The 14042-nt window shown below is 40.8% G+C and overlaps 1 protein-coding gene across 7 annotated transcripts in view; it reads left to right on the forward strand.

Moving 5' to 3' along the window:
- Positions 1-1291: 1291 nt before the first annotated feature.
- Positions 1292-14042, forward strand: part of Atrx (ATRX chromatin remodeler) — a 224947-nt gene continuing 212196 nt past the window's right edge. For 5 of the 7 annotated variants that reach the window (XM_027922953.2, XM_071606695.1, XM_071606696.1 and 2 more), the window contains exon 1: positions 1292-1514. In XM_027922953.2, coding sequence (XP_027778754.2) covers positions 1495-1514 — 20 coding nt within the window. In that variant the 5' untranslated portion in view covers positions 1292-1494. Of the gene's footprint in view, positions 1515-1783; positions 1830-2194; positions 2283-14042 lie in introns of those variants that run through there. The other 2 variants (XM_071606698.1, XM_071606697.1) reach the window with 2 other exon arrangements.

Raw genomic sequence — 14042 nt, forward strand, 5'->3', positions numbered from 1 at the left:
TTTTGAAACAGGGTCTCACTAAGTTGTTCAAGCCCTTGCTAAATTTCTGAGGCTGGCCTTAAACTTGCAATCCTCCTGTATCAATCTCTTGAACCAGTGTCACAGCACCCTGCTAAAAAAAGAAGTCTTGCCCAGTGCGGTGGCACACACCTGTGGCACACACTGGTATTAAAGACATGTACCACCATGCCTGGTTCCCAATCCTTTAAAAATTTAACTTAATAAATTTATTTTGGTACCAGAGAGTGAACCCAGGGGGAGCTTAACCACTGAGCCACATGCCCAGCCATTTTAAAACAATGTTTTATATAGAGACAGGTCTGCTGAGTTGCTTAGATCCTTGCTAAGTTGCTGAGGCAGGTTTTGAAATTGCCATCCTCCTACCTCATCCTCCTGGAAACTGCTGGGATTACAGGTGTGCACCACTGTAGCTGGCTTTTAATTTAATTTTATTATTATTTTGATACATGGTTTGGTTAAATTGCTAAGGTTGGCCAAGAACTTTTTTGTTTTTGAGTACCAGGGATTGAACCCAGGGAAGCTCAACCACTGAGCTACCTCCCCAGCCATTTTGTACCTTGTAACAGAGCCTCTCTAAATTGCTGAGGCTTGCTTTGAATTTGTGCTCCTCCTGCCTCAGTCTCCCAAGCCGCTGGGATTAGAGGAGTGCACCACCTCACTCAACCTCAAGTTTTTTTTTTCCATTTAAATACATTTGTAAGTATATGTACATATATTTGTAAGCATGTTGATAAGCTGAACTTTATCTATAAAACATCCAGTGAAGAAATCGCTGTTAAACTGGAATAATAGAGATAAAATATTTTTTTATAGGATGGCCATATAGATGAGTGGTTTAGTGCGGTGTCTGATCTGAATTGCGACTCCACAGCTCTGAGACTGTAGGTCTGTCTACTTAAGAAGGTGTAAGGATTATGTGAGATAATCCAGATAAAGGATTAATGTAGTGAACGGCATTTGGTACTCAATAAACGTAACTTGCTGTTGTTTCATCAGTTATGTCAAAGAAAAGAAAATGGACCAACAGAGCATTTTCAGAAAACAAAGTCAAAATACGTCACTATCACTTTCAGGTCAACTAGGACTGAAACAGACCCCCTGCTAAAAAGGTGGAGGGGATCAAATGACGTGGACCGCCTTAGCAACAGGCCCCCAAAGAAGGTGAATTTACACAGCCAATAAGACTCTGAGCTGTTGCGGAGGTAGCCAATGGATGACGGAAAGAGGAAGAGGGAGGACGCGCCAATTCTCCTGCCTGAGCCTCGGCCCAACAAAATGGCGGCTGCGGCGGCGTCGCTTTGTTTCCGCGGCTCCTGCGGCGGTCGCAGTGGTAGCGGCCTTTGAGCAGTGGGGAGGATCCAGCACCGGCGACAGTGACTACTAAGATTCCAGGGCATTTTTATCGTAATCTGGGGCCGGAACCGTAGTGGCGCCAAAGGACTACAGAAGCCGAGGCGGCGATCAAGCGAAAACATGACTGCTGAGCCCATGAGGTAAAATGTACCCCCTTCCCGAGGGCCCCAGCGATGCGGGCCTGAGCACCATCTGAGTGGGGTGTTTGGGAAGACTTTCCCTTGGTGGGTTGGGCTTGTGCGTTGTTTAGCGGAAAGGGAGGCATCATTTTCTCTTTAGGTGTGTAGGGTTTCGGCATTTCGTAGGAAGGCTCCTATCGGGGGTGGGGGCGGGGGCGCGGCCTGTGGTGTTGGGAGCTTCTTCCATCCTTCTGTAACCGGCAAAGCTCGGTTGGCCTCCACTTTTTTGTTTTGGTGTCTGTGGGGTTGAGAATCCAAATTCGGAGGCGGTCTTTGGTATCCCGGTCATTCTTCCTAATCTTTGGGCCTAGAAACTGCATGGGGAAGAAGGGGGGGAGGGTGAAAAGAGGGGGGGAGGGTGAAAAGAGGGGGGAGGGTGAAAAGAGGGGGGAAGGGCGGGCGGGCTGTGAGATCCTGGGACTACTTACTGGCGTTTAGACTGCTGGTGACGGGAAGTACTGGGGCTCTGCGGGTTTTTGTTTTTTGTAGATATTGGAGGCATTTTTTTTTGTCGGGGGTGGGGTGGGGTGTCTTGCCAGGTATTTAGATTCCTTTTCTACTTCATATCGTGAAGGGTATTCTCGGATTTATCCTAGTTTGTGGGGGTGGGGGGACATACTAACGCAGGATTTTGCTTCCAGAGGATCCCAATATACCACTTTTTGGGAAGTCCAGCTTTAATGGGACATCAAGTGTTTCCCCAACTTTATGGGCAGATTTCGAGTAAAGGTAATTAGATCCTGTTTTTATTTATTTATTCCATGAGGGATGAACGTGGGTTCATGAAAAGTAAGATTTATTGCAAGCATAGTTGTGTCTGGCAGGCCGCCTCTCAAGCACGTTTATTAGGTTGACGCTATTTTTCACGCGTGTTTCTGGTTTGCCTATTGACTGTGTCTAAAATTTGGGTAGTTAATATGAAATGTATATCACTTTTATCTAGGTGGCTGGATTGCTTTTCAGGTAGTTTTATATTTGACTTTACATCCTACTAATTGATAGCTAATTTTTCTGCTGGTTATGCATCCTTCGTGCCTAGTGGCAAAGTAGAATTATAGGGAGCATGGATCAGAATTGCATTCCTAGTTTGCAAAATGTGCCTTTGAGTAACTATGAGAATGGCATAGGTTTTCAGAGCACTTCAGCTAAAATGTAGAATTTGAGAATCAGCCGGTACTACTTATGCCTGTTTTTTTTGCATTAATAAGGAGTAGATGGATGATGATGTTTTCCTGACCTAGGGGAGAATGCACTTTAGTTCTTAGGTTATAGATCATTAGTTGTGTAAAGATTGTGGCCTTGATTTCTGAATTGACTCAAGTATAAGAAACTATTTATGGGTTATTGGACTCCTAAGAGATATATGGTACAAATTGTTGACAAACTGCTGATAGGCATTCATATTCATAAGCATGTACCTTACAGTTTAACAGGACTTCTAGATTTTATTAAGTCTCATAAAGTCTACATTTAAAACAATAGGTTGTATCTGTGCATTGGACTGTAGTCCCAGCTCCCTAGAGGGTTAGGTGGGAGGATCCTTTGAGTACAGGAATTCTAGACAAGGCTGGGGAACTTGAGATCCTGTCTCAAAAGAAGAGAAGAAACACCGCCCCCCCCCCAAAAAAAAAAAAAACCCACCATAGGTTGAACTCGTATTTTTTTTCCCATTTGTTTCCTTTTCTGGGACTACAGGGGTGTGCTGCTACACCCAGTTCCCTCTCCCTTTCTTTAAAAAAATATTTTTAGTTATTGATGGACACAATACCTTTATTTTATTTATTTATGTGGTGCTGAGGATCGAACTCAGTGCCTCACATGTGCTAGGCAAGTGGTCTACCACTGAGCTACAACCTTTTTTGTGTATAGGATTTCTGAATAGTCTAATGTTGTGCCAATGCCAATTTTTCTTACTGGTCTTGAATTTTTGTAGATATTCTGGTGATTAGAGTAATATTCATAACAAAAATTGAGTTCTCATTGTTCTCTTTGACCTGTAATAATTTTTTTTGGGTACCAGGTATTGAACCCTGGGCACTTAACCATTCAGCCACATTCCCCACCCTTTTTTTGTATTTTATTTAGAGACAGGGTTTGCTGAGCTGTTGAGGGCCTTGCTAAGTTGCTGAGGCTGGCTTTGAATTTGCAATCCTCCTGCCTCAGCCTCTGGAGATGCTGGGATTACAGGTGTATGCCACCACGCCTGGCTTTATCTGTGTAATTTTGATTAATCCTCAAAATGTCCCATAGGGTACTACTTGATTTCCCCCATTTTACAAATGAAGAGGAAACTGAGGCATAGAGAAATAAAATAATTTGACTGAAATTATTCAGCTTGTAATTGATAGAGCTGGAATTGAACCCAGTGTTGACTCCCAAATTTGTGTTCTCTTTTGATCTGATTTTGTACATTAGAGCTTGTGTTCTTAACCACAAGGCATTAATGCCTCCTTCAACTCCTTCGTTTTAGTTTTTGGTACTGGGAATTGAATCTAGAAGTGCTTTAATACTCAGCCACATCCCTATCCCTTTTAATTTTTATTTTGAGACAGGGTCTTGCTAAGTTGTTTAGGGCCTTGCTAAGTTGCTGAGGCTGGCCTGGAATTTGAGATCCTCCTGCCTCAGCCCCCAGGTTGCTGGGGTTACAGGCATGCACCACCATGCCTGGCATGACCATTTTAATTTAGCCCAACTATTATGATAGAAGTAGTTTGTGTTAGCTTGGTCATGGTCATTTGTTATGGGTTTATGATTTTCTAGCTGTTTATAATGATACACATTTTGTGTCCAGATGTATGATATAGTGAGCTAATGAAACATTTAATTTGAGGAGTGTCTTAAAACTATGTGAAGGAGCTGTGGCTCAGTGGTAGTGCACTTGCCAGGCATGTGTGAAGCACTGGGTTCAATTCGCAGCACCATATATAAATACATAAATAAAATAAAGGTCTGTCAACAACTAAAAAATATTTTTAAAAAGGCTAAATGTCTTTTTAAAAAAACGATGTGAAAAACCTCTTGTAAGGAACTACATATATAATGGTAGAGAATTAATTAAAACATTTTACCTGCCCTAATTATTTACTGTGCAAGAGCTTCAAGTGGATGTTGAGAAGAACTTTCTCAGGTGAAGTCTCATCTTCAAGCTTTTAATGATAGTTAAAGGAGAATCTGACAGGTAATGCTTGAAAATTAAGCCCACAATACCAAAGAATGGTTGATTCTCTTATGTGAGACAGAAAGAATTTGAGCAGTTCTATGCATTATCATTAATTAGATTTTACACCATAGTTCCAGATTTTTCATCTTTAGATTTTCTGTTGAGCACTGAAAAGTTGGAAACAAAGACTAGTTCTTTAAAAAAAAAAAAAAGTACTGGGAATTGAACCCAGGGCTTTGTGCATGCTTGTAGGTGCTCTGTAGGTTCTCATCAGGTTGCCCAGGTTGACTTTGAACTTGTGATTCTCTCCCCTTAGCCTTCCAAGTAACTGGAATTCCAGGCATCCACCAACACTCCCAGTAGTTCTGATTTCTTTTGTTGGTATTGGGGATTTAGCCCAGGGGTGCTTTGCCATTGAGCCACATCCCTGGCCCTGTTGAAAAAATTTGAGAGGAGGTCTCACTAAGTTGCTTAGGGGCCTTGCTAAATTGCTGAGGCTGACCTTGAATTTGCAGTCCTCCTGAGTTGCCAGGCTTACAGTTGTGCACAATTGTGCCCAAATTTTTACTTTTGTTTATTAAAAAAAAAAAAAAAAAAGAAATGTTCCAGAATTCTGTGTTGGAAAAATGGCCAAAAGGCAAGAGGAAGGAAAATTAACCCATGACCTGGCTAAACCATACATGGAATAATCTCTGGTTCACTCTTTAAAGCCCCCGCCCCACCTTTTTTGGTGGTACTGGGAATTGAACCTAGGGCCTTGCACATGCAAGGCAAGTGTTCTGCAACTGAGCTATGTTGTCAGCCCTTTTATTTTTTTTTAAGGCAGGCTCTCCTTAAGTTGCCCAAGCTGGCCTGAATTTGGGATCCTCCCACCTGAGCCTTGAAAGTAGCTGGGATTACTGGTGCACTGCTTCACATCTGGCTTTCAATCTTTAAAGGTTTTGGTTTTTTTAAAAGTTTTTTTGGTTTTGTGTTTTAAATAAGATTGGTTTGTTTTCTCCAGTTTTTGACATTATGAAAGATGAATATCTGATTTATAACTTAACGGGTACTTACATGTAAAGATCTTGATATTATGAAATTTGATGGAATTTGTCATTTAAAAAATGTCTTTATTTAATTAATTAATTTATTTTTATATGGTGCTAAGGATCGAACCCAGGACCTCGCAGGTGATAGTGCTCTACCACTGAGCCACAACCCCAGCCCATGGAATTTGTCATTTTAATCCTACAAAAAGGGAGTTGAAAAGGGAGTTCTTAAATGTCAGTAAAACTTGTTATTGGTCTTTAAAAAGGCAGCGGTTATCCAATTTGAGAAATGATGAATGTCTTCAAGTCTGTTAAGATGGTAGCCTAATTTTTGAAAAATGTTATATGTCAATTATTTGCACTTCTGCTTTGTGGAGGGGGAAGAAACGCAATTTTAAATATTTCTTTGTGGTACTGTGGTTTGAACCCAAGGCTTTACACTTTTTAGGTAAGCTCTCTACTAGTAAGCTACATCCCCAGCCCAGAAATGTAAATTTCTTAAAGGATTTTGGAATCATTTAAATATTAATTTGTTGGTTATGTTATGGGTTAGGGTGAAAAGAAGGACATTTGTCCTGTGCCCATGTCTGTAATCCCAGTGGCTCAGCTGCTTGGGAGGCTGAGGCAGGAGGATTGTGAGTCCAAAGCCAGCCTCAGCAATTTAGCGGGGTCCTAAGAAACTCAGTGAGACCCTGTCTCTAAATAAAATACAAAAAAGGGCTGGGGATGTTGCTCAGTTGTCAAGTGACTCTGAGTTCAATCTCCAGTACAAAGGAGGAAAAAAAAAATTGTGACCCTAATTTTGATTAGTTCTTATTATTGTCAGCCCTCAATGTAATTAGTTTTGAGCTTTCAGTTATACATGTTCTTTATAGGTAAGATAAATGTCATACTTAAAAAGGAATTTTTATATAGATGTGTGATATAACTTTTTAAATAAGAAATTGTATTTATGTGGCTATTTTACATTTGGAGTCTAAACTTGGGCTTTAGGTTGATATGAAATGCTTTCCTCCAAACCTTGAATGATCTGTTTGACATTGTCAGAAGCACTTCACATTGTTTAAGTCAATGAAAAAGGATGCATAGATCTTTCTTTAGCAATGTTGAATATAATAATACAGTAAAAGGAGTGTCTAAATAATATCTCTGTATATATGTTTCCTAATGCTTGTCCTGTGATCTGCTTGATAGCTGACATGCAAGATGTTTAACTTTCATTTCCCCCTCTGTGAAAGGCAACAAGTTTAACAGATATCCATAATGCCTGCAGGTGTTTTCCTGGAGGTAACATGGTTATAACAACAGTTCTTTGTTTGGGTGGCTTGTGCTGGGGTTTGAGCCCAGGGCCTCATGATGCTAAGGAAGCACTGTACCACTGGAGCTATATTTCTAGCCCCAATAGAACAGTTCTTAAATGTCAGTAAACTAACAGTCTTTGGATTTTTTTTTTCAGTATAAAGAAGTTCTAGTATAGAGGAATGAACACTGAACAAACTGAGTCAAATCTTGTAGCCTTAGCTCTGTCCCATAAATAATTGTATGATCTTAGACAAATCATGTATCTTTCCCAGGTGTCTGCCTTGTCATTTGCAGAGTGAGTTTATACTAGTTGTTCCATACAGTTGTTGTTGTTATTATTTTGGTACCAGGGATTGAACCCAGGTTGCTATACCACTGAGCCACATCAGCAGCCCCCCCCTTTTTTTTTTAAAGGGGGGGGGCGGGAATTTTAATATTTATTTTTTAGTTTTCAGCGGACACAACATCTTTGTTTTGTATGTGGTGCAGAGGATCGAACCCAGGCCACATGCATACCAGGCGAGCGCGCAACCGCTTGAGCCACATCCCCAGCCCCTCAGCAGCCCTTTTTGAAATTTATTTTTTGGCATCAGGGAATGAACCCAGGGGTGCTTACCACTGAGTCACATCCCCAACCCTTTTTGTTTTTTTTATTTCAAGATGGGTCTTTGTAAATTTCTTAGGGCCTTGCTAAGTAGCTGAGGCTGACCTTGAATTTGTAATCCTTCTGCCTCAGCCTTCCAAACCACTGGGATTATAGGCATGCACCACCATCCCCGGCTCCATAGAGTTATTTTTAAAAATTAACTCTCATTATGTGGATGTTGATCATTTTTCATTTTATCTGCTTTTTGGGCAGCATGTAGAAAAGTTTTGATTATGAGAAAATTTATTTAATATATGTTCTCTTTTTTTTTTGTCTTAAGACTTACATGGTCAGTAGTTCGGTGCAGTGGTGTTGAGAGCCACAGCCGAAGGGGCCCCAGCAAACTTCCAGCTGCTGGCAAACTTCTAGCTGCCAGCTGATGATTGGCTCACAGTGGCACAGTGGCACATGCCTGTAATCACAGCAATTCTGGAGGCTGAGGCTGGAGGATCCCGAGTTAGAGGTCAGTCTTAGCAACTTAAGCAGACCTTCTGCAACTTAGTGAGACCCTGTCTCAAAATAAAAAATGACTGGGGATTCAGCTCAGTGGTAAGGCATCCCTGGCTTCAATCCTCAGTAGAAAAACAAGCAAACAAACAAAAAAGTGAGTAAAAACAAACAAAGACTCTTATATGGTTAGGATACAGGTGTTTTATTGCTAATATGTGCCATAGTGTCATGAACATAAACTTGAACAAACATTTACTGGGAAGGAAAACATTTTTGCTGGAAATTTTGTTGATTATAGCTTGGGAACATGTTGTTGTTTGGTGGTGGTACTGGAGATTGAACCCAGAGGTGCTTTGTGACTGAGCTACACCCCAATCCCTTCTAATTTTTTATTTTGAGATGAGCTCTGGCTAAGTTGCTGAGGCTGGCCTGGAATTTGTGATCCTCCTCCCTCAGCCTCCTGAGTTGCTGGGATTATAGACATGTGCCACCACATCCAACAGGAATGTGTTCTGTTTTGAAAGGTTACTACATCTAGTATATTTCTGTCCATTTTATGATTGAAGATGGTCCTTCTGAAAAGAATAATATTAGCACTAGCCGATTCTTCTTTTTGCCCTGGAAAAGGGTTCTTTGAATTTTGCCCTGTAGCCACTGTTTCATATCCTTTTTCTGAGACATTTGCAGTTTTGGCTTTTTTTTTTTTTTAGAGAGAGAGAGAGAGGATTTTAATATTTATTTATTTATTTTTTGGCGGACACAACATCTTGTTTGTATGTGGTGCTGAGGATTGAACCCGGGCCACACGCATGCCAGGCGAGCGCGCTACCGCTTGAGCCACATCCTCAGCCCCGCAGTTTTGGCTTAAAATAGACATTCCTGGTATCTATAGCTCAGGTCTTTTGTTAACTGTCCCGTGCAACATTTAAGAAATTATTGATATGGCAATAATGCTGTTATACCAATATCGTATACTCCATATTTTGCTTTATTAGTTGCTCCAATTCTTGAATGACTTGAGTATCAACAAGAGGTAAAGTTCCATACTGTGCTAGAATAATAAAAATTCCTGCCCTCTGCTGGGCACGATAGTCCAAATCTGTAATCCTCGCAACTCAGGGAGGCTGAGGCAGGAGGGTTGCAATTTCTGTGTTAGTCCAGGCAACTTAGGGAGATCTTGTCTCAAAAAATAAAAATGGCTGGGAGTGCAGTTCAGTGGTATAGCAACCCTGGGTTCAATCCTCATTATTGCACACAAAAAATTGCTGCCCTCCAAAGGTATTCTTTTTTATTAGTTCATTTTAGTTATATATAATATTGGTATTTATTTTGATGTAATTATACAAGCATGGAATCAAATTTGCTCCAGGTCAGTCCTTAGTACTTCTCTTTACCTCTCCTCCCTCCCCATGTTTACTTTCATCTGCTTACAGATCTTACTTCTATTTATAGCTCTTTTTAAAAAAAAAATTAGTGCATTATGGGTATATGTAAAGGTGAAAATCATTGTTATATTTATATATGTTCATAGGAAGGTTTGGTGAGATCCATTCTACCATTCTTCCCTTTTCCTGTCCCTCCTTCAACCCCCTCAATCCCTTCCTTTACTCCACTAATCACTTTTCTATTTTCATGGAATTCCTTCCCCCTTTCTAAAGGTATTCTTGAGAGAAAGAAACAGAAAGAAAGAAAATAAACAGTTACAGAGCAGTCCTAACCTGAAAATATATTAGCTATGCTAAGGATAAGGAATGAAGGAGCATGATGCAATGGAGCACTCCTGTAATCCCAGTGACAAGGAAGGCTAAGGCAGGAAGATAATGAATTTGAGGCCAGCTTCAGCAGTTTAGTGAGATCCTTTCTCAGAGTAAAAAAAGACTGAGGATATAGCTTAATGGTAATGTGCCCATGAGTTCAGTCCTCAGTACCCTCCCCCCCAAGGGAAAAAAAGAAATGAAGGAAAACCTGGTTTGGAGGATGTCTAGGAAAGTTTTGCAGAGAATATGGTAACCATATGAATCTTTTTGGCTATGCTGTCTAGGCTGGTCTCAAGTTCCTGGACTCAAGGGATCCTCCTGCCTCAACCTCAGAAGTGCTGGGACATGAGGCGTGCACTATCTTGCCAGTTCTGTATTGAGTCTTGAATGAGTTAGTGTGGGAGGCCAACCTTACGGGTGACTGAGTTACACTCCCCAGCTGGGTGCTGAGGCGCTCAGTCACAGAAATGGGTGTGTCTTGCCCCATGGGTGAAGCTATGCTCACCTGTTCCTTTGTAACATAACCCCTTGCCCTGTTTAGGATAGAATCTTCCATGGAAGTGCCTTGTGTGTGTCCCCTCCTCTTACTGTGCCCTTGGGTGTGGCCTACCCAGGTGTCAGTCAACCTGCTGACAGTGGACATCATGAAGATAAGACTCAGCCCCCTGAAACCTGACCCCTTGCCTCATTTGAATAGCTTCTCCTCAATAAAAGGGGTCAGCACGTGCTCTCTCTCTCTCTCTTTCTGTGGACCCTTAAGGTCAGAGGAGCAAAATTGCCGGGTTTCTGTTCTCGTGACTAAAAGGCTCAGGGGTCACTCTAGTTAAACTGGGCTAACTGGGCTGCACGAAATAACCACATAAGAGACACAAATACCTTTTTCTTTGGGGTTGCTGTGACGGCTCCTCTGACCTTAAGGGTCTGCAGAAAGAGAGAGAGCGAGAGCATGTGCTGACCCCTTTTATTGAGGAGAAGCTATTCAAATGAGGCAAGGGGTCAGGTTTCAGGGGGCTGAGTCTTATCTTCATGATGTCCACTGTCAGCAGGTTGACTGACACCTGGGTAGGCCACACACAAGGCACTTCCATGGAAGATTCTATCCTAAACAGGGCAAGGGGTTATATTACAAAGGAACAGGTAAGCATAGCTTCACCCATGGGGCTGTAGCAAAACACACCCATTTCTGTGACTGAGCGCCTCAGCACCCAGCTGGGGAGTGTAACTCAGTCACCCGTAAGGTTGGCCTCCCACAAGTTAGCAATTAAGTTTTGGCTATGAGAGGGCAGTCCAGGTAAATTACTATGGCTAAAAGAATTAGTTTTATTTTCCACATTGCAGAGGAAATGAGACATACACAAATAATTTTGGAGCATGGTATGAAATGATAAATAGTACATGAGGTAAAAAGTAAGTTTGCTGTGGGAGTTCAGAGCAGGAAAAAAGACATTTATTTATATTTATTTATTCTCCCCCCCCCTTTGTGTGTGTGTGTGTGTGTGTGTGTGTGTGTGTGTGTGGTGATGGGGATAGAACCCAGGGCCTTGGGCATGCATGCTAGGCACATATTCTACCATTGAGCTCTGCTTCCAGCCAAGGAAGATATTTCTGATGGTAATCAAGAAAATATTAGAGATGTAGTATTTGAGTCTGGCCCTTGGAGGATGGGTTCAATTTTGACCAAGAAGACTATGGGAGGATTCCAAATGTGAGGGGTAGCAGTTTGAACAAAGAATATTGTATATATTAGCATTTTTTGCAAGGTCATCTTAGAATTTTTTAACTCAACTCGTGGAGGAACATTGTATAACTATCTTGCAGTTTGTTTGTTAGCTTTTGTGTCTTGATATTTTTATAAAAACTACCTGTGCCCTGTGAATGAGCCTGATAATTTTAGTTCAGAATTGTTAAGAGTAACTGGACGGGCTGGGGTTGTAGCCAGTGGTAGAGTGCTTGCCTAGCATGTGTGAGGCACTGGGTACAATCCTCAGCACCACATAAAAATATATAAAAAAATAAAGATATTGTGTCTATCTACAACTAAAAAAATACTTAAAAAAAAGTAGCCGGACACTGTGGTGCATGCCGATAATCCCAGCAGTAGCTACTTGGAAATTAAGGCAAGGATCTCTAGTCTGAGGCTGCCAGCCTGGGCAAAATAGGGAAACCTTGTCTTAAAAAAAAATGGGCTAGGGCCAGCATGGTGGCACATAGCCTGTAATCCCAGCAGTTTGGGAGGCTGAGGCAGGAGGATCAAGAGTTCAAAGCCAGGGCTGGGGATGTGGCTCAAGCGGTAGTGCGCTTGCCTGGCATGTGTGCGGCCCGGGTTCGATCCTCAGCACCACATACAAACAAAGATGTTGTGTCCGCCGAGAACTAAAAAATAAATATATAAAAAAAAGAAAGAGTTCAAAGCGAGCCTCAGCAACAGTGAGGCACTAAGCAACTCAGTGAGACCCTGTCTCTAAATAAAATACAAGATAGGACTGGTGATATGGCTCAGTAGTGTTCAATTCCCCGTTCCCCTTCTCCAAAAACAATGGGCTGGGGATGTGACTGAGAGGTAAAGGTGTTTGCCTGGCATGGGCAAGGTCTGGGGTTCAAAACAGACCAACTGTTAAAAGCATTATCTTTTAAATTGTGTGAATTTAACACACAGGTTTTGAATAACTATGATCAAAGTTGTTTGACCTTAGTTGTTTTTATTTGGTAAATTGAAGTAGTCAGTTGACTATTGGGCAATATTTGAATTGTAAAATTCACAATAGGCCTGAGGGTGTAGTCCAGTGTAAGACTGTGGGTTTGATGGCCAGCACTGCAAAAAGAAAAAGAATCCAAAATAAAATAACTTATTTTTGAGTACTATTGGATTTAGGATTAATTATTTTGCTTATTTGATTTATATTAGTCAGATTTTGGTTTATGAGAGATAGCATCCTATATTAAATGCAATAATATTTGGTTTGAAAATGTTAATTTGTTTTTTTAAAATTTTTTTTAGTTGTAGCTGGACACAATAACCCTATTTTGTTTATTTAATTTGTTTAGGAGGTGCTGAGAATCGAGCCCAGTGCCTCACACATGCTAGGCAAGCACTCTACCACTGAGCCACAATTCCAGCCCCTGAAAATGTTAATTTGTTTCAGCAATATTGACATCAGGGAAGAATTTGAGCAGAAGACACAATTTGCATTTTTTATGAAAGATTTTTCTGCAGAGTCAGGGGTCAGTAAACTCTGACCTAATAACCAATGGCATTTTTTTTACAAAAGTAAAATTCTATTGGACCCCCCACCCCACTCTTGTTTGTTTATGTTGTCTGGATGCTTTTCTACCACAGTAGCAGAGTTGAATAGTTGTGATAGAGACCTTATGGCCTACCAATCCTAAAATGTTTATTATTTATCCCTTTATAGAAAGAGTTTGCTGATTACTGGGTAGGTAAATGGGGCAGATGAACCACACCCAGCTGAACAGAGCTGTACAAAAATACATGTGGATACATGCATACATTTCAGACATCTACCAAGTACCCCAGTTTACCACTTGTGTTATGAACCACACCCATCTACATTTATTGTTACAATTTTACATCCGATTTCAGATAACCTTCCTTCTACCACTTTACAATAATTCACTAGCTGCAACCCTTCTGATGCCCACTTCCACAAGCAAACTACAGGTTTTTTTCATGGTAAAGTGTTGTATTTTTTGTTGTATATGTACATTTCTTAATAACTTAACTTGTGTATAGTATGTAAAACTGTGCTACCATTTCTACCAGTTCATTAGGTTTCTTTCTTTAAAAATGGTGTCACAGGGCTGGGGTTGTGGCTCAGTGGTAGAGTGCCGGCTTAGCGTGTGTAAGGCACTGGGTTCGATTCTCAGCACCACATAAATAAATAAAGTAAAGGTCCGTTGACAATAAAAAAATATATAAAAAAAGGTGTCACAGATAGTTTTAAGTGCTATATGTCTAACCCCATTTTTCTTATGATTTCTGTGATACTGGTTACACAACATTATTTAGTATGGTGAGTTTTTTAGAATTTTTTTTGTTGTAAATGGGCACAATACCTTTATTTTATTTATTTATTTTTATGTGGTGCTGAGGATCGAACCTAGTACTTCATAAGTGCAAGGCAA

This window comes from Marmota flaviventris, chromosome X (assembly GCF_047511675.1).
Source record: "Marmota flaviventris isolate mMarFla1 chromosome X, mMarFla1.hap1, whole genome shotgun sequence".
Lineage (NCBI taxonomy): Eukaryota > Metazoa > Chordata > Mammalia > Rodentia > Sciuridae > Marmota > Marmota flaviventris.